This window comes from Condylura cristata, unplaced genomic scaffold (genome assembly GCF_000260355.1).
Source record: "Condylura cristata isolate star-nosed mole 26May11 unplaced genomic scaffold, ConCri1.0 scaffold00008, whole genome shotgun sequence".
NCBI classification, from domain to species: Eukaryota; Metazoa; Chordata; class Mammalia; order Eulipotyphla; family Talpidae; genus Condylura; species Condylura cristata.
Genome location: NW_004567109.1, coordinates 44,165,818 through 44,189,781, shown reverse-complemented (window position 1 = coordinate 44,189,781; position 23,964 = coordinate 44,165,818). Strand labels below are relative to the sequence as shown.

The 23,964-nt window shown below is 36.7% G+C and overlaps 1 protein-coding gene across 1 annotated transcript in view; it reads right to left on the bottom strand.

The window, feature by feature from the left end:
- The window catches only part of LOC101621241 (serine/threonine-protein kinase TNNI3K), a 242,120-nt gene that overhangs the window by 58,025 nt on the left and 160,131 nt on the right, over window positions 1-23,964 (bottom strand). Inside the window, exon 18 of the mRNA XM_004679519.1 lies at window positions 17,645-17,754. Coding sequence (XP_004679576.1) covers window positions 17,645-17,754 — 110 coding nt within the window. The remainder of the gene's footprint in view (window positions 1-17,644; window positions 17,755-23,964) is intronic.

The window sequence follows — 23,964 nt, the reverse complement described above, 5'->3', positions numbered from 1 at the left end:
CATTTGCAGTCAAAACAATTTTAGCATGATAAAGATGTGTTACAATAACTCCTGATTATAATACATCTTTATTGAGTTAAAATGCTTTGATTTCTAATGACAGAGCAGTGATAGCTCTGAGGTGATTATGGTGAAGGGATTTAACAGCTGGAAGCTCTGAATACCACCTGCCATCACATGATGGACTTCATTGGAGGGAACAGATATTAGACAGGAGGCCAAGATGGCCCAGACTGTAATGAGAACCCCACTGACAGATCCTTAGGTTGTCTGAAGAGACTAAAGATCTAACCAAGTTGCCAACTTTTAGCCTGGAGCTAAAAAACTGAAACCAATGTTTTCTCTCACTCCCTCCTCCCCCCACATACCCACATCTATATCTTTATGTTTGAGAGAAAAGATGATTGACTATACAGCATAAATATACATTACTGGTGAAAAACATGTTAGGAACCTCAGACACAGGATCAGCTCTTGGGTGAATCTATCTTGGGCCAGCAAGGCTGGATTAGGTCTGAACACAGTCCCTCAGAGAGGAAGCCTGAAAAGCCACCTTGAAAGTAACAAATCAAAACAAAACACATTGATGAAAATAACCCCAGACAATGAATTAACTTTGACATCTAGAGGAACAGATGGGTTTTTGTTTCTCAAATAAACGTGTCATAGTAACGAAGAATATAAAAATCCATCATTGTGATAAAGAATCAGCTTCCATTTAAATTGAGGAATCAGAGAATCGTTTTCATTTTGTTTATTGTTCTTACTCAGGTGATAAGAATGCTCAGAGGGTATTGATTATTGCTGCTTCTCACTGTACTCCCCTCTCCCTCGGGTGTATCTTTCTTCTTCTCTGTGCTTTTTTTCCCCTCACAGCAGCCCCTGTGACCACAAGGGTTTTAATCATCACCGATGGATACCTCTCTTCTGTAGAGAGCAGAAATCTTTCCCTCCTGTTTAATCTTGCCCTGCTCTCCTTGGGCAGAAATGACATCGAGGATGTTCAGGAAGATGCCCTGTATGGCCTTTCAAAGCTGCGGACATTGTTGCTGGAGCATAACCAAATATCCAGCTCTTCGCTCACTGACCACACCTTCAGCAAGCTTCGCCAGCTGCAGGTGCTGGTGCTTAGCAACAATGCTCTCCACACCCTGCGAGGTTCCTGGTTCCGAAACACCAGGGGTCTCACCCGGCTGCAGCTGGATGGCAATCAGATCACTAATCTGACAGACAGTTCTTTTGGAGGCACACATCTGCACAGTCTCAGGCATCTGGATTTATCTAACAATTTCATTTCCTACATTGGGAAAGATGCCTTCCGGCCCCTGCCTCAACTACAAGAAGTGGACCTTTCCAGAAATAGGTTGGTCCATATGCCAGATGTTTTTACACCACTGAAGCAGTTAAGCCTTCTGAGCTTAGATAAGAATCAATGGAGCTGCACTTGTGATCTCCACCCCCTTGCTCAGTTTTTAAGAAACTACATTAAGACTTCTGCTCACAAGCTCAGGAATGCCAAGGACCTAAATTGTCAGTCATCTACCACAGCGGTAGCCACTGAAAAGAGTGTGCTAAGACTGTCTGAGAGCAACTGTGATTCCAAGACTCCCAATCTCACTCTGGGTCTAAAGGACAGAAGTGCCCTCCTCCCAGGGCAGGATGTGGCGCTTCTGACTGTCCTTGGCTTTGCAGGTATGCCAGGGAGAAGTTTGCCTGCCTCTTCTCTGTTGCTTGTTCATGTTCTTGAAGAACAATAACTGATGCCTTTCTTAAGGCACTGGGGTTTGCCAGGGTTTGTGGAAGGGGAGGTTGCCTGTAAGTATGGTAGGATGTTACAGATTGCAAGGTTTGGCACAGATTGCAAAAAATTTCCTGCTGTAAAGGGGTGACGAGAAGAAAGGGTGTTGGGCCAGAGGGACCAGTATTTAAGAGCTCTAGTTCTGGTATAACTAGCACTGTGATCCTGAGTAACTTAACTGGATGTTTAGTTTTATTATCTGTCATGCATGAATACTATATTTCATCAAGCATCCATTTGCTGAGAATGCATTCACTAAGGCACTAAGATTTAGGGATTAAAAAATTGATGACATGCTGTCCCTTCCCTCAAGACAAATCTGTGTGTTTGAATGTGGTGTAGTAAGAATCAGTGAGCTTTACCAAGTGCACACGAAGCTACTATGTGACAGTCACAAGCACCCTACTTCATAGTGGTACAATCCAGTGCAGTGAGGAAATATGTGAGCTCTGCAGTTGGAGCATTCAGGCTTGAATCCTGGCTCTCATCTTCCTTGCTGCGTGATTTTGGGAAAGTTATTTAACGTCTATGTGTTTTTCTCCTGTTGCGGGATTTAGAATTCTAAGATTTCAGTTAGCCTAGCTTTTCTCTACTTGGCACATAAGGCTACAGATTGACTAAGGAGAAGATAATCTTCAACTTTTTATATTTTCTATAGAATTAAATAAAATCAAACTGTTTCAGGTATCATTGCATCTCAGTGAATGAGTGCTATAAAGTGATGCCTGGTGTTTTTAAAGTCCAAATATGTATGAGATTTCTTAAGCTATATAACTCAATGTGAGTTCCCTCCCCCTTCATGCTGGCAGCACAAGGTAGAATCCTCTGTGCCTGTGGGTAACCATGGTGATGGGAAGACTGCCTTTGTGTGATGGGGGAGAAGTGATAGAGCTCCCTAAAGTTGGGAGACCAGAGGCTTGCAAATAACATCTTGGACTAAACTGATATATTTTGAATATGCTCTATAAACAATTATTCCTTAGAATGTTTCTAGGAAATTAATCAAATATCAGATTTTGAATTCCCAACAGTTATACTTTAATAAGGATTGATGGAGAATAATGAGGTCTAGAAAATAGAGCTACCGACAGTAGTAATCAAACTCATTTGGAAGTGAATTCAAATCCTCTTAGAAAGAAAAAATGTTTTTAAAAAACTGTGTAATGATGTGCTAAGACAAATTATCATTAAAGACAGTAACAATTGGGCAACACAGAGGTTTTTTGCTACATGTGCTTCTTAAAATACTAGTCCTAAGGGTTCATTAATAGATATTCCAATAAAACACACACAGAGATGCACATCCCAGCAGTATGTTTTAGGGTTCAAATTGAGTTGAGTAATGCTGGATGAAACAAAGTTAACTAGGCTGTCTTTCTGCTGCACTTCTCATTGCCTATCATTTTCTAATGAGTATTATGAACCCTTTAAGAGGATGATACAATATAAAGCATTTTTCAACCTTATTTAACCATAATTCCTTTTTTCACAGAATATCTTATTGAATTTGTATTTTGTAGGCCATCATTTTGAAAATGTTTCAGTAAGGTAATTTTCAAGGTGTCTTTTATATCTATTTTCAGAAAAGATTTTGCTAAGTTAATAACTCTGCATTAATGTAGGTGTAGAGGCACATTTTGGAGGATTCCAAAGGTTTTGTCAAAACAGGAAGCGTATATGAATGGATAAATTCTGACAAATTGTAAATTTGATTATATACAGGTTAGGTGATAGTGTGTGGAAATTATGGTAATGTAGCTGAGCAATTGTTTAAAGTACTGTTTTTACAAGCTTCTTCTTAAAAATTAGATATTATCCCTTCTGCAGTAAAAATGTGGTCAGTTATCTATACCTCTACATAGTGGGAAAAAAGACTTAGCATTTGAGTCTTTTTTTAGTTATAGACAAATCATTACAATTCAAAGTACTATAAAGAATCATATTCAGTGTCTTTAAAGTGAATAAATGGTTAGTTGATGTCAAGAGGATAAAAAGAGAAAACTTTCATGAAGCTGTAACATGTTTCCATGACTTCAGTGAGAATATTAACTTTTTTTTTTTTAATTTTGTTTTTCCAACTCAGAAAGACTGTTAGAACACTTTTTAAAAATAGCAACAATGCCCATGGCAATGAAAATTCAACCATCTTCTTAATAGCACGTTCAGTGTGCCTCCAAGCTTCATTTGCTGCTTTTGCTCTCTGCACTAATGGAAAGTGACCATACCTGACTGGTAATGCGATACAGATAGAGCTCAGGCACCAGCAGTGGGAGAGTGAGTGGTTCCTTGCCATTTAGACACAATTAGAGGAGAAACATTATCCCATAATTAGAATATGCCTATTCTCATTTCAATGGCTGGTGCATGTGTTAAAGAAATTTAGTTCTTTCTTTTATAATTTGGTTAAGTAACTGGATCAGCCCTGTAAGTGGTTATTTGACATCAAAGCCCGACATCTTGGTGCTTCCTATCCTGTGACCTAGAGGTAAAAAAAAGGAAAGCTTTCAGGAAGCTCTAACAAGTTTCCAGTACTTCAGTTGTCGCAATAATTTTTCATCTTGCTTTTTTTGCCCTGATATCTTTGTTTTTAGGGCCTCCCAGAGCAATACAAAACCTAAGCAATAGCATAGCAATCATAATGATAACAACACAAGGGCCATTGTATTGTGGACTAGTGAGGTCACTGGACCTCCTTGGACTGGACATGTCATCCATATTATCTCATTAATCTGTGAGTGGCATTAATTATCCGATTTGACAGAGGAGATAAAATAAAGAATGGTTAGGAAACTTGCTGAAGTTGTGTCAAAAAACGCCTGTATGGTGAGTGCTCAATCTGGAAAGAGATAAGAAGTATTTCTAAATTTTCATGTTTTTAACACTTTAAAATCAAAATCTTTGTTTGGAACAGCACAAACTCTAGGACCTGGCAATAAAAATGTTCTAACTTTAGATACTACTTTAAAAAAAAATGTTGTATCTGATAGAAACTAAATTATTTCAATATGTTATAGTTTCTTCAACATGTACTACACTAAATAAATTTAAATTTAATTGATACAACCTCAAGAACTGGTAATTTACATACAGGTTGGAAGACGGTTAATCTTCATTTTTTTCAAAAAAGATTTATTTTTGCAAACAAGAGTTGGGGGCTAAGACAGAGGTGTAGGTGGGATTGGGGAGATTTGAGAAGATTCATCAGAGTCAGAGTGGGGAGCAAAAGAGGCAGATCTACTGAAACACACTGTCAGGGGAGCAGAAGGTAAGACAGGAGAGGTCTACTGTGCCATGTGGGTTAGCTGGTCAGGGATTGAATTTATGCTGCAGTGGTTGCTGATTGTTTCATAGTGTTGAGACTTAACCCCTTGCACCACCAGGGAGGCCCTTCATCTTCATTTTTAATAGAAAAAATAAAATCACTACAACTAATATCTTCCATTTTCTTTCAAGTTAAAAATACATATTTCCAATATAGTTGTCTGCAATGAGGCATAGTCTAGTCAGCCAATGAGCCCAGGACACTGCTAATTTCTCACTCATTCTCCTCATTTCCAGAGTCAGGGAACTAAGTTCTTTAAGCAAACTACTTGTCCTAATCATACTGCAAGTTAGATGCTGAGCTGGATTCAGAATTCAGAGCTCCTGCTTGAATCGACGCTGAAGCTATGGCTTCCTAATGGCCACCATTGTGGGGATTTTGTAAGATCCAACCACTCAGAGTGCTTTATTGTTAGAGTTCATAAACATACTTCCTTCTATTAATTTAAGAATATTCAGCAAACATTTCTGGAGTGCCTCCTACATGCCAGAGTTGTGGGTACTGGAGAGACAATGTCAAACAACATTGAAAATGTTCATTTCCTCTCAGTACTTAATTCTGTCAGCAGAAGACAGACAGTGAACAAGCAAATGAATAAGTAAGCACAATAATTTCATATTGTTTGAAGTGCTGCGACAAAAAGGAGATCACTGTGGTTGAAAAGGAGCCCTTTGTTGAGGTAGGGAATTGTGAGATTAGACTGTGCACTTGAGTTTGAGAAACACGGCCTTTTAAAGTTTTATGCGGAGGATAAACCTTACTAATATAGCACATGAAATGACAGTATCAGGCAGTCTGAGAGTGGATGTCAGTCACTTTATTGTGGGAGTTCACAGAACCGAACGGTCTTTGAAACATGGTTAAAAAAAAGTAAAGATGTTGGGAAATTTAGAGATAAACTGACATACTTTCATGTATAGCTAAAATTCAAATATGCAGAGATAGGGCAAAGTATTATAGGATCACTGAGCTCATACAGGAGGGTTTAGAAGTAAATTTAAGACTAATTAAAAAGTTTGAAACATAGTGGTTGAAAGTGGATAGTAATGAAAAATAAGACTAAGAAGGTAGATGATGGCCAGATTGCACTAAATCTTGAATGCCCAGAAATTTAGCCTTTTATGTTAATAGGAAATCAATGACAAGGGTGAATCTTTAGGGATGATTAAAATGTGGTAATAGCATGTAGAATCAATTTTTCTTTTTGGAAAAGAGGTTATAGAGAATTCCAGGATGTATGCTAAATGTGGTCTATTTTTATTGAGCATGATACAAAAAATGGAAAATATGGAATTAATAGTTTAATGCAGGAGTTATTTTATCTTGAATAAATTTCAGTCCATGAAAAAGACCATTTTTTTCCTTCTAAAGAGATTCCAGATGATGTTGTTTCTTACAGTTTTTAGTTGATCCAGAGAAAGATTCAAACTGGAAGCCAACAGTATTGATAAAATCAGCCTGGACTGATATTTTTCCAGAGTGATGGGCTTCCCACACACTTTGATACCTTTGAAGCCATCAACAAACTTTATTTGTTGATTTCATATGTAGTGATTTATATGTTTCTTCCTATGATGTTACCTTTTAATGGATGGTTTCTCTATTTGTCACAGGAGCTGTTGTTCTTACTTGCCTAGGTCTAGTTGTATTTAACAGGAAACTCCAACAAGGCAAAGCAAATGAACACACATCAGAAAACCTCTGTTGCAGAACCTTTGATGAATCCCTGTGTGCTCATGAGGCAAGAAATTACCACACTCAGGGATACTGCAACTGCCACTTAACTCAGGAAAACGAGATAAAGGTCATGTCCATTGTGGGGTCCAGAAAGAAAATGCCACTTTCACAGGAAAATACCCATCAAGCAGTACCAGCCTCTGAGTCCTCAGCCCTTGACAGATCATTTAGAAACCTGAAAGAGAAAGGCCACAAGAAAGACAGCACTTTCTTCTGCCTTGGTGGCAAATTGTTGCAGTCTGGATGTTCAGAGCCTCCTGGGAATAAGGTAGCTATTAACAAAGCTGGCTTATTTACAAGATTTTGTCCAGAGAGTGTTGAAAAGCTAAGGAATCATGAGCCTGGGGAAAGCCAACCTCAAACTCTGCCTCAGCAGGTAACAACAATAGGTGAGTTGTTTCTATTTTAGAAAATCTCACTTTTTGATTTCCTCTGAAAGAGGCAACCTCCTTTAATTTCCTCTATAGGGGAATGTCATAAAAATCTAGTCTATTCTTATACAAACCTGTGTGTGTGGTGTGGGGACATATTTCAATGTAGGTAGAGATTTCCCACATTTAGGAATATGTCTTAGGCCTGTTGGGAAGTGAATTCTGTGACCCAACACCTAACAATATTTTTTTTTTTTAAAGGATCATCTTAAATAGCAATAGTGCTGTTTAGATTTATGGGAGGCTAAGTATTGACTTCCATTTCAGCATCCTTTGAGTTCTAATGCCAATTCTGCAGTAAGCAACCTTCCCAGAGCATGACATGTTAGAAGAATGGGCCTTCTAATGCTAGTGATTCATTTCAGGAATGATGTCAAGACACATACTTTGCTTGCTGAGCTGTCAGGGATGATAACTTCCCAGTCCAGGGAAAGTCAGGACTTAATTCATTGTCCCAAGTTGGGAGCCAAGTGAATCTGGCCGTGACATCCACCCACTGTACCTGGGCGATGTCAATATTTAGGTGAAGGCAATGAATTAAATGCCTTCCTTTTTCTTCCAGAATAGTAAGGTGATGTTTTCAGACTCAGCAGTGAAGACTTTGACAGCTTCTCGGTATAGAGGTTCCTGTCACTTATTCGAAATGGTTTACAACAAGCAAAGGTTTCTCTCAGGATATAAATGACAGAGGTGCTGCACCAAGAAATTCTTACCATGGGGATCTAGCCTTAAGGATGGATTTGGATAAGAATGAAATGATATGTTATTTCATGTGTGGCATAAGGCAGGATGTGAATTTATTCCATTGCATTCCCCAGACTTTAGGTCTACTAGTTCCCGTGAATTTTTTTGACTCAAAAAAGGGTGGCCGAGAAACACAAGAAACATCTGCTATAGAAACCAGATCAGATTGGTTTTATTTTATAAAGAAATAAGTACTTAGCCTTTTGATAGGGTCATACCTTAAATGCTTCATTTAGCTTTGTCAAATGCCTTGACTTCTCGGTGGGCAATTCCTATGTTAAAGAGAATGTTGGGCTCTTAACCATTTAAAAGCCAGATCCATCTTTCACACAAAAGTCACTAAATGTCATATCAATACAATTACTTTTAAAATATGAAATTCTGCTACATACTAGGTTTTGTATTAGAGCTGGAGACTATGTTTGAGGAGAAAACAACCAAGATGTTACTTGCTCTAGGATAAAAGTCAGTAAGAGGCACTATCACTTTGATTATGCCCACTAGCTTGGATTATAGTACTTTATAGTACTATAGAATTATAGTACTTTAGAAGTAGAGGGGATTTCACAGGTCACCTTGTTCAATAGTTCTTAACATCCATCTTTGAGTTACACAACTCTTTGGGTATTTCAGAAAGGCTACAAGTTCTTACTCCATAAGAAAGGGAACCCACATGAAGTCCCATCTAGACTAATTTCCTGAGATCTAAGAGACTAAGTAGCTTCTCCAAAGTCACCCAGAAGTTGATGACAGAACTTAGATTAGAATGAAATGTTACTCTTAGGCTTACTTCGCCGATTCCTATCTTTAAGCAAAAATACTTCCTCTGGATAACACAAATTTCACAAAATAAGAGAAAAATGCAGTGATAAGATATACTTTTATTTTTAAGCTAAAAGATATTTTTAAAAGAATTATTTTATTGTGTATACAAGAGCTGGGGTATAGGTGAGAAGTACAGGGGGTGAAAGGATCCAACAGAGGCAGAGTGGGGAGCAGAACAGGCAGATTGAAACACACTGCTGAAGGGAGTAGCAAGGCAAGAAAGGAGAAGTCTGCTGCATCATGTGGGTCAGCTCCCTGGCCTGGATCAGATCAAACTCTGCTGAAGAAGCTTCAGATAGCTTCATAATGCTGAGACTTAACCGCTGTGCCACCAGGGAGGCCCAATAAAATATACCTTTAAATTTAAGATGCACTGAAGTTAAGAATAGTTTAGTGTCAGAACAGTACTAAGTTTTTCCCACATAATTTAGTTGATATGTGACTGTGGAAAAACACTCAACCTCCTTACACATGTTTCTTTCTCTATAAAAGTATCACTGTAATAGAACTTTTCTAGTGGACCATGTTTCTTGTATTAAATGAGATAATAAATAGACAATATTTAGCACAATGCCATAGTATATGCTCAGTTATTGGTAATTATTCCTCTTAATATTATTTAACATGTACCAGGCAGAGATTGTTGAAGCATAACACCAGGCCATATTCTAATAAACTTCTCCATTTAACAGATATTTAATGAAAAGTGAATAGAATGATAGAAAGTAAAATAGATATGGTCTTTGATAAACCAAATTTTTCTGTTGTTGAGGTTATTCTTTGACTGAAATCCAAATACTACTATTGTGTCATATTTTTCCTAGTATTTAGCCCTAAGTGGAAAAGGAATGCAAAAAAGGAAAAACTATAGGAATTTGAAAAATTTAGATATTATTTATAATTGAAATTTATCCTAATTTATTGTAATTACAATATTTAGTAATCTAAGGATACAAACTGAAAATTTTTATTTCTAATTCTATAACTTTTACATCAATATCACAAAATATTAAAATGCATCTATAAACAATATCATTGCAAATATACCAAACTGTCAAATATCCTTTGTGGGTTTGCTTAAAAAAATCAGGAAATACTACTAAATAATTTCCACAATCAGTGGAGTCACTTTTGTACCTTTTATAAGGTTTCTAAGCATCTATTTGGTGAGGGTAATAAAATTCCACTCAGTGCTAAATTCCTACATTTATTGTTCAGCAGATATCAACAGTGACACATTTAGTAGAAGATATGCAACATCCGCTTCAGCTTTGGCAAGAGAAAGTCTTGAAAAGCATTTAACAAATGAATCATGGCAGCCTCCAATAGAAAAAGAAGACAATGGCTTACAACCTCACAGGAAGAGACATTTTAGTATAAGCTCATCATCCAAGCCTTGTGAGCTCAAGGAACACTATATAGAAAGGATCCGACCAAAACATAGATCAAAATATGATGATCCTGGTGGACTATTAAAACAGAGCAGGTCTGGGTATTTTCAGCCAAACAATTCTCTTATCTGTAAATATGTGCCCTGTGATCAATTTCAAGATTATATGAGAGAAAAGAAGCCAAATCATAGAGAATATTCAAAGCCTGAGAATGAGCAAATCCAAATTAACAGTGCAATAGAAAAATTCCTAATGAGGAAGGACAACATGGAGTTATCGGGTTTACCAACAAAAATCAAGAGAACATATGCCCTAAAGAGAGTTAACTTCCATGATCCTGGTTCAGTAGAAGAAAATAGGTTGGTGATGTCTCAGCAAACATCAACACATGGGAAACAGCAAAAAAATCACAGTAAACACCTGACCAAACTGGATCTCAAAAAATGTAACAACCCTCAGGAGAGATACAAAGGAGGAAAAGGGTATGGTTATCCACAGATCCTGAAAAAGAAGAGAACTAACCAACCTGAGCTCAAAGGGAAAATTAAAGGACACAAATTAAACATAAAATTAAATCTGCTTCCTTTGAAAAGAGCCAGAGTCCATCCAGAAAAATCCTTGCCAGAACTCTCAAAGAAACACAAACAGGCATTAGTACTTCCTAATACATTATCTACAGCTTCTGAGAAAGAAGCCAGAATAAACCTTGAGTCCTCTGCAGATTTACCCCAACATTCAGAGAGTAGTAAATATGTTCGACTCACGTCAAAGAGGCTGAAGTTCCAACGTCACCCCAAACAAACTCGACATTTAAAACAAAACACTAAGAAAGCCCTTTTGCTAAGTGCTAATGACTGGCCTCTGGTCAGTCAGGGCTCTCTGAAAGGTAACGGTTATCCTGCAGGTCAAATTACAGATAGAAACCCCACAGCATTACCTGAGCTTGTGGCCATCACAGCTGCTGACAGGAACTCACACTCTCAACCCTCCACTGAGCCAGTAGGGGCAACTGACCACTCATCACAAGTTCCTAGTGACTTACCATGTTCTTGGAAAAATGCAAGAGATGAGGTTTTACCTTCCTACCATTCTACTCGGGTTCCTGATCAAGGAGCAACAGAACCCACTGAACTGGAGAAATCTAAGAGCACAGAGATAGACCAGTTTTCTCTGTCTCTGGGGAATCAAATACAACTTCTAGGTGTCCAAAAGACTGATACCTACAAGGAATATGCTTCAGATCAAAATCAAATGTTACAAAATGTAGAGCAAGACTCAAGACATGACCATCTTGGAAACAAAGAAAAAATAATAATGACACCACCAAAAATATCGCACCAAATTGTGGAAGGTTGCATTAGGGATGAGGGAAGTGATGCAGAAAAAAACCTGCCTAAAACAGAAATTGACGACTCCACTCTCATTCCCCAGCTACAATCCAAGGACAACCTAATGCTTGTGAAGACAAATCCTACTCTATACCAAAATAGAATGGAGCTTTCCAAGAATATCAGTACTTTTTGTACCCAAGCCACTTGGCATCTAACCAACAGTAGTGAAAAAGGAATTGACAGCACAAATGCACTGCCCAAAGATGATGGCACTGAAGCACTAGGGATAAAAATAGTAGGAAAAGAAGAGGAAAAAATGCTTGATAAACGCAAGGCAGATTCTAGCATGTTAATTCAGACCACAGAGATGACCTTAAAAGACATCACAGAAGAAAACCAGAAAACTTGGGAAAATGGAAAAAGCAGAAAAAGTGCATTCTATAATTCAAGTTCTGTTGCTGCAACTCTTGCAGCTAAGGATTTGAGTACTCCAAGTTCCGATGAAACCAAAAATGGACTACCTTGTGTTGAAATAGATCTTCAAACTAATAATGTAAAAGATTTAAGAAACATTCAAATTATGCAAGCAGGTAGAGATAATCATGATTGTGGAGATGGTGCTGTCACAACGGTGACACATGAAGCACTTTCCAACTTATCAGAGCTAAAAGACAGAAGTTTTGAGGCAGAAAATGAGCAAATGAAAGAGTAAATGAAAATGAAAACTGTGCCTCAAAGCCTATCCCTTACCTACTATCTGCTGTGGATGCTAATACATCATCTTTAGTGGCAGAAAAAAAGTGAACAAATTAACTCAAATAATAAGCATTTTCAGTTTTAACTTTCTCCAATAGAACACACAACTACCCCTCCCGGGTTTTGCATGTATTTCAACTGCACTATTTTGGATCCTCATTAATTCATTAATGGAAATATGTCATCTAACATAATGCAAAGATCAAAGATGAAATCACATATTTTGGATAAAATTAACTTATTTTTCTAAGGAGTTAGAAAATGGAAAGACTAGGTTTTTGTCATCCTAGAAAAGAAAAAGTGTTTTTTAAAAAGCCATGGCAAATGGAAGATTAAAAAAGAAAAAAGTACTTAAGTCGATTTACACTTGATGTTCATTTTATGGAAGTTACCATATACATCTCAATTAGTGATATTACAGTATTGCTTTCTACACAGATGATTCTATATGTGTATTTGTGCCTGATCTGTTTTTCCAACTGTGGTATGAAAGTAAAAATTGAACTTTGCTTGTTAATCATAGTCTAGCTGATGTGCATATTGGTATATTTCAACCATTTGTGATTGTTCTGGTGATGATTATCCTAGATCTAAATTTTAAAAATCTTTTATTTCTTTAAGAGAAAAAAAAATTATGGATGTGCTGGGGTAGTGGACCATTTCCATAAAACCTGTAAAATTCTAGAAATCCACTAGGTGGCAATCTCAGATTCAATCATTTTAGAAGAACAACTGGAATGTCAAGATCAACACAATGGATTCTGAATAAAAGGAATTTTAATAAGCTTTATTGCCAATTGTTATCAACTTAAAAATCTGAAAACTAACCCATCTGCATGTCAATTTTCAAAGGTCTGACCTCTTGAGTTTATGATGCCATTATTGTTTGATGTGTATTCAGGAATTACATATGCTTATAAATATCAATTTGAAAACAGTAGCAGAATATACATTTCTTACTCAAAGCCACAATTATTTGAAATATAGTTAAACTAAAAAAAATTTAATATCGATATCCCAGTAATGTGGAAAGCATAACTTCATGGTATGGAATATTCAAATATTTTACATTCTCCCAGTGAGATTAAAAAGACTGTAAAGTGAGTAACTCCCTCCTCCTATCTCTCTGTATGCCTAGGTCTCTGCATCTTTATTTCCTATATTTGGCACAAAAGAGCAAGATTAGAGCAGTGTAAATGATGCATCCATGTCCCACCTATCCTGTCTTACTCAGATTTGCACCAACAACTTCACTTTCTTATTTTGAAAGTTATGCCAACCTATTACCTCTTTATTTGCTCTTTTCTCCCTGAATTCACCGTGGTTTTTGCTTTTAACTCCAACTCCTCTCCCCTCTGTTTTAACTCCTGTACACCCTGTCTGACCGCTTCTCCCACTGCATTTTGTAGAAGCTGCTTTCTGGTGAGAAGAGCAACATCTTGTATAAAATATTTACCCTATTCATTAACAGCTCCTCCAGTTTTGTAGGCCTGGTTACTTTTTCTTTCTCTCAATAACTATCTTCTTTTTCCTTTTCCTAGTTTTTAAACAGCATTTCCTAATTGCAGAGTCCTTTGCTTTCTTCTCCTCTTACTGCTAACAATCTGTTTGGTACCTAAGTAGCCCATCACGTATCTGGTCAGTAGCTGAAGTTCAGAAGGCAGTGATAACAGTTCTCTTGGACATTTTTCTCTCCTGTTTTGTAAATCCAGGCTTTCACCTCCCTATGATGTTATGTTTCCTTTGAAGTAGTTCTTAGGTTTACCCCTGCTCCTGAGTCCCCATGGTAACCATTGTAGTCTTTGTGTTGTAATCAACTGGATTACTGCAATAGCAGCCTAGCTGGATGCTCTGACTTCAGTGTTTTTTTTTGCTTCCTTTTCAGCCCTCTCATTCTCTGTCTGAATTAGGTACAAATCATCTGTGGTGCTTGTTAACATGTAAAGTCCCAGGTTCTGTTCCTGAGATTTGATTCCAGAGATTTAGACTAACCCCAAGAATCTTTGTTTAAGCAAACATTTCAGGGTAGTCTGGAGCATGTAATATGTAGCCCAACACAAAGAAACAACTGCTTAGTTATCCCAGTGCAAATCCAAGATAATTCAGTGCCACCTACATGCAATTACTTAAGTGAATAAATCCTTTATATTAAACAGCTGAATTAAAACTGTTTATCATACCTCTTCAGTCTTTTACAGACAAAAATATAATTGCATATAATTCTATGTCCGAATCCAAATTCCCTATTCTGGTTTTTAAGGCTTTCCAAAATCTGATTCCTTCTTACTCTTAGGGCTTTCATTTCCAATAGACGAGTGTTTTCACCTTCCTTCTGTGGATTTTGACTGCTTTATCCTTACAGGTCTTTTTTTTTCTTTTTTAAGATTTTATTTATTTATATGCACAAGAGCTGGTGTATAGGCCAGAGGCGTGTCAGGTGAGAGGTTCACTAGACACAGAGTGTGGGAAAGAACAGGCATAGTGACTGAACTACACTGAGGGGAGCACTGGCAAGACAGGAGGTCTGCCCTGCCATGGGGGTCACTTCCCTGGTGGGGATTTGAACTCGAGGTGCAGTGGCTGTGGATAGCTTCATACTGCTGTGTTTTAACCCACTGCACCAGCAGGGAGGTCCCTACCCTTATAGGACTTGACTAAGACACCCATAGGGGAAAGTGATGTGTTACAGATTTAAGGAGTGATCAAAGATAGTAGTGAAAGATAAGAGTAGTGAAGTCAATAACCTCAAAAATAGTAATTAGGAGTACATGCTTTTAGAGTCTTAACATCTAAAAATGAACTTTTTCAAATAATGTTTGGTGTGGAAATTTAACTCCTAAGTGATTATACTGTTTAGATAACTATAAGTCAGCCCTTTGTGTCTTTACTCACAATCAATTTGCATGTGTTCTCGTGGCTTGAACAACATGTTCCTCTCACCAGTCCCCTTCACTTGGCAAACTTCTACTCATGCTTATGATCTCAGCTCTGGTGTCACTTCTTCCAGGAAGCCTTTCCTGATCTACACTATCTCTTTGTCCTCTATTTGCTAGTATTCCTTTAGTAGACAGTCTCATCTAATTTTATTCCCCCTCAGCTTGTTCCTATAAACTCATTAATGAATATTTTCTTTCTTTCTTTCTTTCTTTTAAAAAGGATTTATTTATTTATGCATATAGGTGCTGGGGTACAGACCAGAGATACAGGGTTGGAGATGAGAGGATTCACTAGAGACAGAGTGGGGAGAACAGGCAGATGTACTGAAATACACTGCTGAGGGGAGCAGGGGGCGAGACAGAGGAAGTCTGCTGTGCCAAGTGGGTCACCTCCCTGGCCAGGGATAGAACTTGTGCTGCAGTGGCTGTAGAAAGCTTCATAGTGCTAGAACAATCCCTTGCTCCCCTCCATCAGGGAGGACACATTTTTTTCTTTTTCAGTTAATCTCCATAAGTTTTTCAACCCCACTGAGAACACAACTCCACTGGATTCTTAGCATCTCTTCCTGGGACTGCGTATAGTAGAGACTCACAGCATAATTGTTACAGGAAATAATGAAAACTAGCCTGTTCTCATTTTTCTCACCACTCAACCTACTGATAATGAGACCTTAACTGAGCAATGTAATAACTCAGGCCTGTCACGCACAGAGGCATCTAACATCATAATGGCAAATTTCAAGCCAGGGTCTGTCAGGCTGACAAGATCAAATTTTGAGAATCAATGACTTTAGTTCCCTACACTATTTTCTTCCCATCCTCCTCCCTGAACCTTATCCCAGTAGCCTAGAACCATATGTAGATATATTTCACTGCTTAGAAAAGTCTATTTTATTTTTAACGTCTTAGGTTTTTGTTTATTTTATCTGTAATAATACCATAATTTGACTCAATTCTGGCTCCTTTTCTCATTTTCTAAAGTGTTACTTGTGGCATCCATTCTATTAAAAAAAAACAAGCAAGCAAGCAAGAAATAGACTTTTAGAAGTGATTACTGACTTAATTTTATATCCAGATTAAAACTTCCAAATGGCTCTATTGATAATTGGATTCTACACAAGTCTATAATCTGTCAGATTGAGTGATCAGGAGAAGAGGCAATTTATTCTGATTAATCTATGAGTTTTCTTCATAAGAGTCTGTGTCACACTCGTGGGGTTGGTTAACAATGTGATCTGGATTTTGCCATTAGAAGGACTTTGAGAAACTTGCTTTTTCTTTGCATGTATTTGGATTGGGCAATTATTCCATTTCTCCTTTGGGAGATACTTCCTGAGATAACAATGACCTCATTTTATCTACTTCCTCACTGAAGACAAGTTACATACCTGGGAAGGATCAGAAGAAAATATTAAGAAACAGGTAACAATGGCAAGGATGGTTTGGACTGGACCAAATAAGGACAATTAGCCCTTTATGTATGAGGATCTCTAATGTGAACAATGTGAACTAATTCCCTCTACTCAGAACAGAAACAGAAGGGTCAATGTAAACTGACATTAGAATACAAATATTTCAAGAGACAACACAAGAGCAGGAGAATTCCTAGACACTGTACTAAATTATATTGTCAGGAGAGAAATTATGAATATCCTCCTTTGTCAATCTGTGAGAATAATATGTAAAATCAACAACAATCTGTCTGGTACAGCTAAGAAGAATTTGTTCCTGCAGACAGATGTTCTGGGATTTCATTTTGTGACTGTATGCCTGTTACCATCTACTCTCTCAGATTTATTATCATATTTAAAAGTATTCTTTTCACTATAATTTATTTATTTGTTATACAATCTAGATGCCTTCATTTGCGCTCAAAGCCAAGCCCTTACCTACTTTAGCTCACAGCTAATCAAAAGTTTGAGAAGGAATCGGATCGGGTCTTCTGCCTCTTCCTTGAGCTGGTGCAGTAATACTAAAAAGACCGCTTGTCTCAGGGTGCAGGCTGCAGCCCCTTGATGGTGAAAAGCCCATATAAATCTATCTTGTGCCAAACTTCTTTCTTCAGAAAATGACTAAGTGTGGTTCAAGCGTAGTTAATAAAATTGCAGCTGAGATGAGACTCTGAGTCATCTGTCATACCCTGGTCTCTCTTTTACTAATCAGTTGTGAGAAACATTTCAAAATCAGAGAGCAGCGCAGTAAAGAAATATGAGATTCTGGAGGCAATTAGAGTCTAAAAGAGCAGAAGGCAAATCAGTCTTCTCGCCTTGACAGTCTTAAAATACACCCTGAAAGTAGACTTTGGAGTTACACTATTTATGACAGATTTTGACCATAACACATTTTCTAAGAGGAAATAAAAAAATTACTCACTTCGGGACATGCGTTCCACCCTCGCATCAGCAGTGATGATATGGGTTTGGGAATGGAATAGCCAATGGGAGGTCGGATGTGATGGTAAGCCATGTCTGCCGCGGCTGCCGCTGCAAACAAGGGATCACGTCAGATTCAAAATTCACATTTATTTTTGAAGATTGAGTTATTTATGCATAAGGACTGGAGTACAGGCCAGAGGTGCAAGCATGATTGGAATCACCAGAGAGGAAATGGGGAGCAGAATAGGCAGACTGACTGAAATACACTCCTGAGGGCAGCAGCGGGTGGGTTAGGTCTGCTGCATCATTTTGGTCGCTTCCCTGAATGGGACTTGAACTCGTTCTGCAGTGGCCGTGAATAGCTTCAGAGCACTGAGCTTTAACCTGTTGCGCCACCAGGGAGGGTCCAAAATTCACATATTTAAAGAAACAATGGACAGACAACAAAAAGACATCAAAAAAATCAATCTGCAAAATCAGCACTCAACGTGGTCACTATATTTTAATGCTTCAACATACTAGTGGTTCACTTAATACTAAAAATTCATAATTTATTCATTAGGTTGTTGACTCAACAACAGTGAGCAAAGTGAATTTATAAAGGAGCAAAAGAACAAACAACAAGTAGCTTAGTATGTGTAAAGTGTAGGGTGTGTACTTGATGTTATAGGAAACAGGAGACAGATTGAATCAAACAACATTATTAATCCAGCTAAAGTGGCTAAAAACCTCAAACTTCCCATAGCCAAAGGTCCCACTGACCTTTGCATTTCTGAAAGCACATATATTGCTTGGGCAAATTTATTTTACAACTTAAATCCTCATTACTGGTTATGAGAATGTTGTGTTTTTAATTTTTAATACTTTATAAAGTACCTAACATTTGCTAAATTCTGTTAGGTACTTCAAATCTATCATTTCATCTCATACCACTAATTGAACTCTCTAGTGTTCCCTTTCTGCTTGGATTTCTGAGTATTACTCACCTAAAATCCCCCAATCAGCGTGATGTGGTTCTTGAAACTTCGTTATAGATTACTTATTGCTGAATATTTCCTGTTTAGCAACTAGTAATTTTCTTTTTGAAGATGAATTTATTTAGGCATACAAGAACTGTGGTGTGGATCAGAAGTGCAGTAGGTGTGGGGACTCACCAGAGACAGAGTAGAGTGGGGAACAGAACAGTCAGTTTGACTAAAATAGACAGGAGGGGGTCTGCTATGCCATATGGGTCAGCTCCTTGGCTGGGGATCCACTCCTGCTGCAGTGGATGCTGATATCTTCATAGCACTGAGACTTAACCCCTGGCACCATCAGGGAGGCCCAGCAACTAATAATTTCTATACTCCCTTAACATCCAACCTATAGTTACTTCTATTCTCCACCTCAGGAAACATGACAAATATATACAAACTCTTTTAATTCTCCTATCAGTCATGCAAGGTAGATTACTATTTTAATGCATTTTGTATGTGTACTCATGTAGAACCAGTTTCTAATTTATAAAAACTTTAAATGTAACTAGTAGTTGGTGCAGTCTCTTTTCCAGACTCCTGCTCTCTTCAGCTACTTCACATTGAAAATGCTTCGTGTAAACACACATTATTCCTGGGGTGTGTGTGTATGGTGGGGGGAGGAGGGGAATGTACTGTATCAGTGTGAGGTTAAAGTTTCAACACCTTGTTGTGTTGTCTTCTAAATTGTGATGTCACAATCAAATGTTTATATTTAAAGGACTTTTGAGAAATGACCCACAACTACAACTTCTCCACCAAAATTACTCCAGTTCTATGCTGTTTGTAGATTTAGTGAAACTAGTGAAATTGTATGTTATGTAACTTAATCAACATTTTGTTTTCAGAATTATATTTTTTTGCTAAATGTAAAAAAAACAATTGTTCTTTATTGAAATTTATAAAGTTAAAAAAATTATAAAGTTAAGAGAATTGCAAAAATAAACTTGTCATTCAGGGAGAATAATGTTTAAATTGAGTATTTCTCAAGTATTCTTTATATCATTGAAAGTATAATGTATTACATATTAGCATTTCTCATGTTACTAAAATGAGATGTCCCTATATACTTAATGACTGTATTTAATATGAGTTACTCATTCCTCAATTTTAGGTTATCTGAATTTGTGTGAAAACAATTCAAATATCTCTTCAATATGATGTTTCTGATCTCACAGATAAGTAGTTATGATTATTTTGAGTGGTAAAGTTGATATGTCAAAGGGCAAAATCAATTTAAAACTTTTGATATCTAAAGATAATCTATTTTTTCTACACATTTGCACTAACATACTCTCAATAGCAAGTGTGTGAGAAGGTTAGCATTACACCTGCACCAGAATTAGGTTCTTCTCTTTTTATAAAATATTCTGATAACATGAGAGATCAGTATACCCAGCTTCTTTTTGTCAATGGTCACACATAGTTCTTTGATATGAAATGAGGATTATTTTCCAAAATATTTATTAGTTGTTTCATTTAAATCCTTAATTTTATGCTCTAGCCATCTCTGGTATTTTAAGATTTTCCTGTAACACTTATTCTAATTGTACAATGTTTCCAGGTTGAAGGCACATCCAGGTATTTAATTTCTGCTTATGTCTCCAAAAAGCTTTTAACATATTTGCATTGCTACATCTGCCAATCATTTCCAGCCAGTAACCGGTAGAGCTATAGTTGTGAACCCTAAGAAAACAAACAAAAAAAAGACAGCTGAAAACATATTAGCAAACTTAACAAGACTTGAAAACGTGTCTTTTGTGTCACAAACACAAAAAAGCTAGGCATGTTAGGTTCTTTCCAACAGCTTCCATTGACTATGTTCTTTTTAGAAAGAAGTAAATAAACTGATGTTTAGTGATCATTGGTCTTCCAAATTTACTTTGTCTTATTATGACCATTTGGATATTGAGCTGGTGCAACTATAAGCACATAAACCAGTGTAGTGAACACATTTAAACTAATTATACATAACCTAATGGGTGGGGAGGGACTATTCATAAAGTGAGTTAAACTCAAACACAGGTGCCAAATGTCTCCCTTTGAAACTCTTCTAGGCACTGATATCAAGTATATAGGGTTACTTGTTTGCTTCTTGGCACTCTGTCTGGAAAATCAGTTTAAGATGAATGATATTTAATTCTTCATTATTCAAAGTAGATTCTGCAAGGCCTTGGCATCTCCTTCTCCCCTTTGCTTTATGCACTCTTGGCAGTGATGCTGCTCATTAGCACCTCCGCCAGAAAGTGGGCAATGCAACATGAAGGGTCATGGAATTGAAATTTGTCACCTTTGAGATTGCCTTGTCAGGCTTGCCTAAGTGGCCATGCTACACTAACAGCTGGGAAATTTTCTGGTGTTCCAGATTCAGGAAAAGACTGTCAGCCCATTAATCAAATTTATACCTTGATTGCTATATAAAATATGCTAAATGATTTATGGAAATGATGATTTCTACTTTCACAAATGAAACTTTGCCTTTAATAGGGAATTAGCTAACTTTTAAAATATCAATAACTACCTATTGAGTCCCCTTTATTTCTTCAACCTGCTCTGGCATAATTATCAACAACTGAGTAAAGTTTATCCTCTGTCCAGTGGAATTTTAATCAGTGATGACATTGTTTTTCTGCGTGTTTAAATATGGTAGCAGATGGCTATTGAAAACTTAAAATGTGGCTAGTGTGAGAAAGTAGATTATTTTATTTCAATCAACAAATTTATGTAGCCATGTGTCTCTAGTGGAGTCTTTTTTTTAGCAGTACAACTTAGAGCATAGTTTTCTTCTGTCCCAAATGAAATGTAAGTTAACAGATAATTTTGTGCATCTGCCTTTCCTATCTAGATAACCATAGTGTCAATTTGTAGATTCAAGCTCTAGATTGCTCATCACACTATCAAATAAAGAAAAGATAAGAATATTGTCAGCATTGTCTCTCAAAGAAGTTTAGTTAGGTGCAGAACAGGCATTAATACAACAGGTGATAAGTTGCATTCATTTATCCATTATGTTATGGTAAATGAATGAATAATTAATAAAGACAATAATTACTAGGTATTTCAGTGCCCTTTTTTATGGCTCAATTATAAATTCTGAAATACAATTTATTTTACCTGGTAGGAAAGACTCCTTCCTACTTTCCTTCCCTGTATCATATCAACTGTCAATAAGTACAGAAGAATTCTGTATACTCAAAGCACCTGATATTACTATAACATGTATTATATTTAATTTCTTACTTACATGTTTGCCTCTACAAATAGATCAGAAGATCCTTGAGGTCAGAATTTTTTTTTTCATCATTTCCTTTACCTCACACAGTAATGGTAATTCATAAAAATAAGTAAGCACTATACATATACACAGAGCATTAAATACATAGGAGCTGAATAAATCAATAAATAAGACAGTTTAAATATGCTTTCACTAGAAATAATATAAATCCTGGAACATAAGACTCAATAAACATTTACTGTACAAAGAAATGAAGATTCTCTATTAATGACAATTAAGTGTTTGCTTATTATTATGTTTTCAGGAAAGCATACTACCTAGTCATTGATAAACATTGAAGGATAAATATACTGTTTAGTTTAATATTAAAGTACAGTATAATAAGGTAGATTACTGAGCTATATAAGGATAATATTGTCATTTGTTTAAAACATTGGGGCTTCCAAAAGCTGAAGCAGTAGGACTATTTAGAAATATCTTTAACAGGAAATTAGACACCTAATTTTGAGTCTGGCTTTGCTTTTAATTCTTTGGGAGATCCTAATTAAATCAATTTCCCTCTGTGTGCATTAACTTCTCTAAATATGAGATGAAGGAGGGAGGAAACTGGTTAATGGTGACAAGCATGTGCTTTGGTGACAAGAAGTCAACATTTAAATCTTGACTCTTTCTAGAATGTGACACTGAGCATATATTTCATTCTTACAGCACCTAAGCAATAGGTATTGTTAGCATTAAGAGATTATGCACATAAAGTATATGGTGCATCGTTGACTTTAAAGAAATTTTAGCTTTGTTGCTGTAATTATTATCTACAGACTTATGTCTTACTGATTCCTTTTAGAGAGCTAGATATCAAAAACATTATTGTAGATTTTCTGTCCTCTATATTCAAAAATCTTAGTTCTTTTGAGGTTTTCCTTGTGTATGAACACCAGGTAAACTACTGTATTGAATTACTACAAATTTGTCATCAGCCACAGTAGATAATGTAATATGGCCACCATGGAAAGAATGTGCTCTCCATGATGCTCTCCATCCTGATCTTAAATTGATAAGGGTTCTGAATTTCTAAAGTAACTTGTCACTTTCTTCTCTTTCATAAAACTACATCTAAGCATTCATATATTTAAAAACTAGGGCAGTCAAAACCAGTTTTTTATTTGTAATTTTGACTAAGGAAAAATTGCCAGTTTTTTTTTTTTTTCAGTTTGCACTGTGTGTGTTTTCTAAAAACTGCAGTTGATTCTACTTCTTTGTTTTTAATGGGCAGGGCTGTGGTGAGACAAAGCCAATGTCTTCTACTTTTCCAGCAAGAGCTGAGACATACTCTGTCAAACTGATGGTTTTCAATGATATATCACCAGAGCATATAGCATCTGAGCGAGACCATGAGATAGCAATCTTGAGATTGTACTAAGAATGGCTTAATTTTTTAAACCACATCCCATTCTCATTACAGCCTGTCAGAAGAATAGATTAATTTGCACCATTGTCTGTTCTTATTGCAATCTTTGTCGGTGTAATGAAGTATCGGAATGTTAATATCAGCTATATTCATAGAAATGCCACCAGCCATTGGATTGATTTGATCTTTCCAGTGATCTGTGTATTGATTGGTTTGACTCTTCTCAGTGATAAACTGATAAGGATTAGCATAGCAAATATAGGATTTCAGGAATTTAGTTTACTCCTATTTTCCCATTACTTGTCAAAGCAGCATCCACATCATTTTGAGGTTATTGTATTTAGGGTCTTATTCATGTATAGAGAAGAACACATCTTTTATTATTTAAGCAGGGGTAGAAGATGCAAATGACTACAAGGTAAGACCTATGACATAACTACATCGCTAAGTGTACTTTAATATTTCTAATAATGACATGTGAGCCATATTTAGCTCCTGAACTACTGCTTGCAACTTTGAACTAATACCTCAAAAACAAGTCTCACCAAACCGGCTAGAATAAATTGCAGGGGTACTGCATTTGCTGTCACCTCTCAGACTTTGCTAGAGCCTGACATTAAAGAATCCCAGGACACAGAATGGAATATCCTTTTGAACCAGCT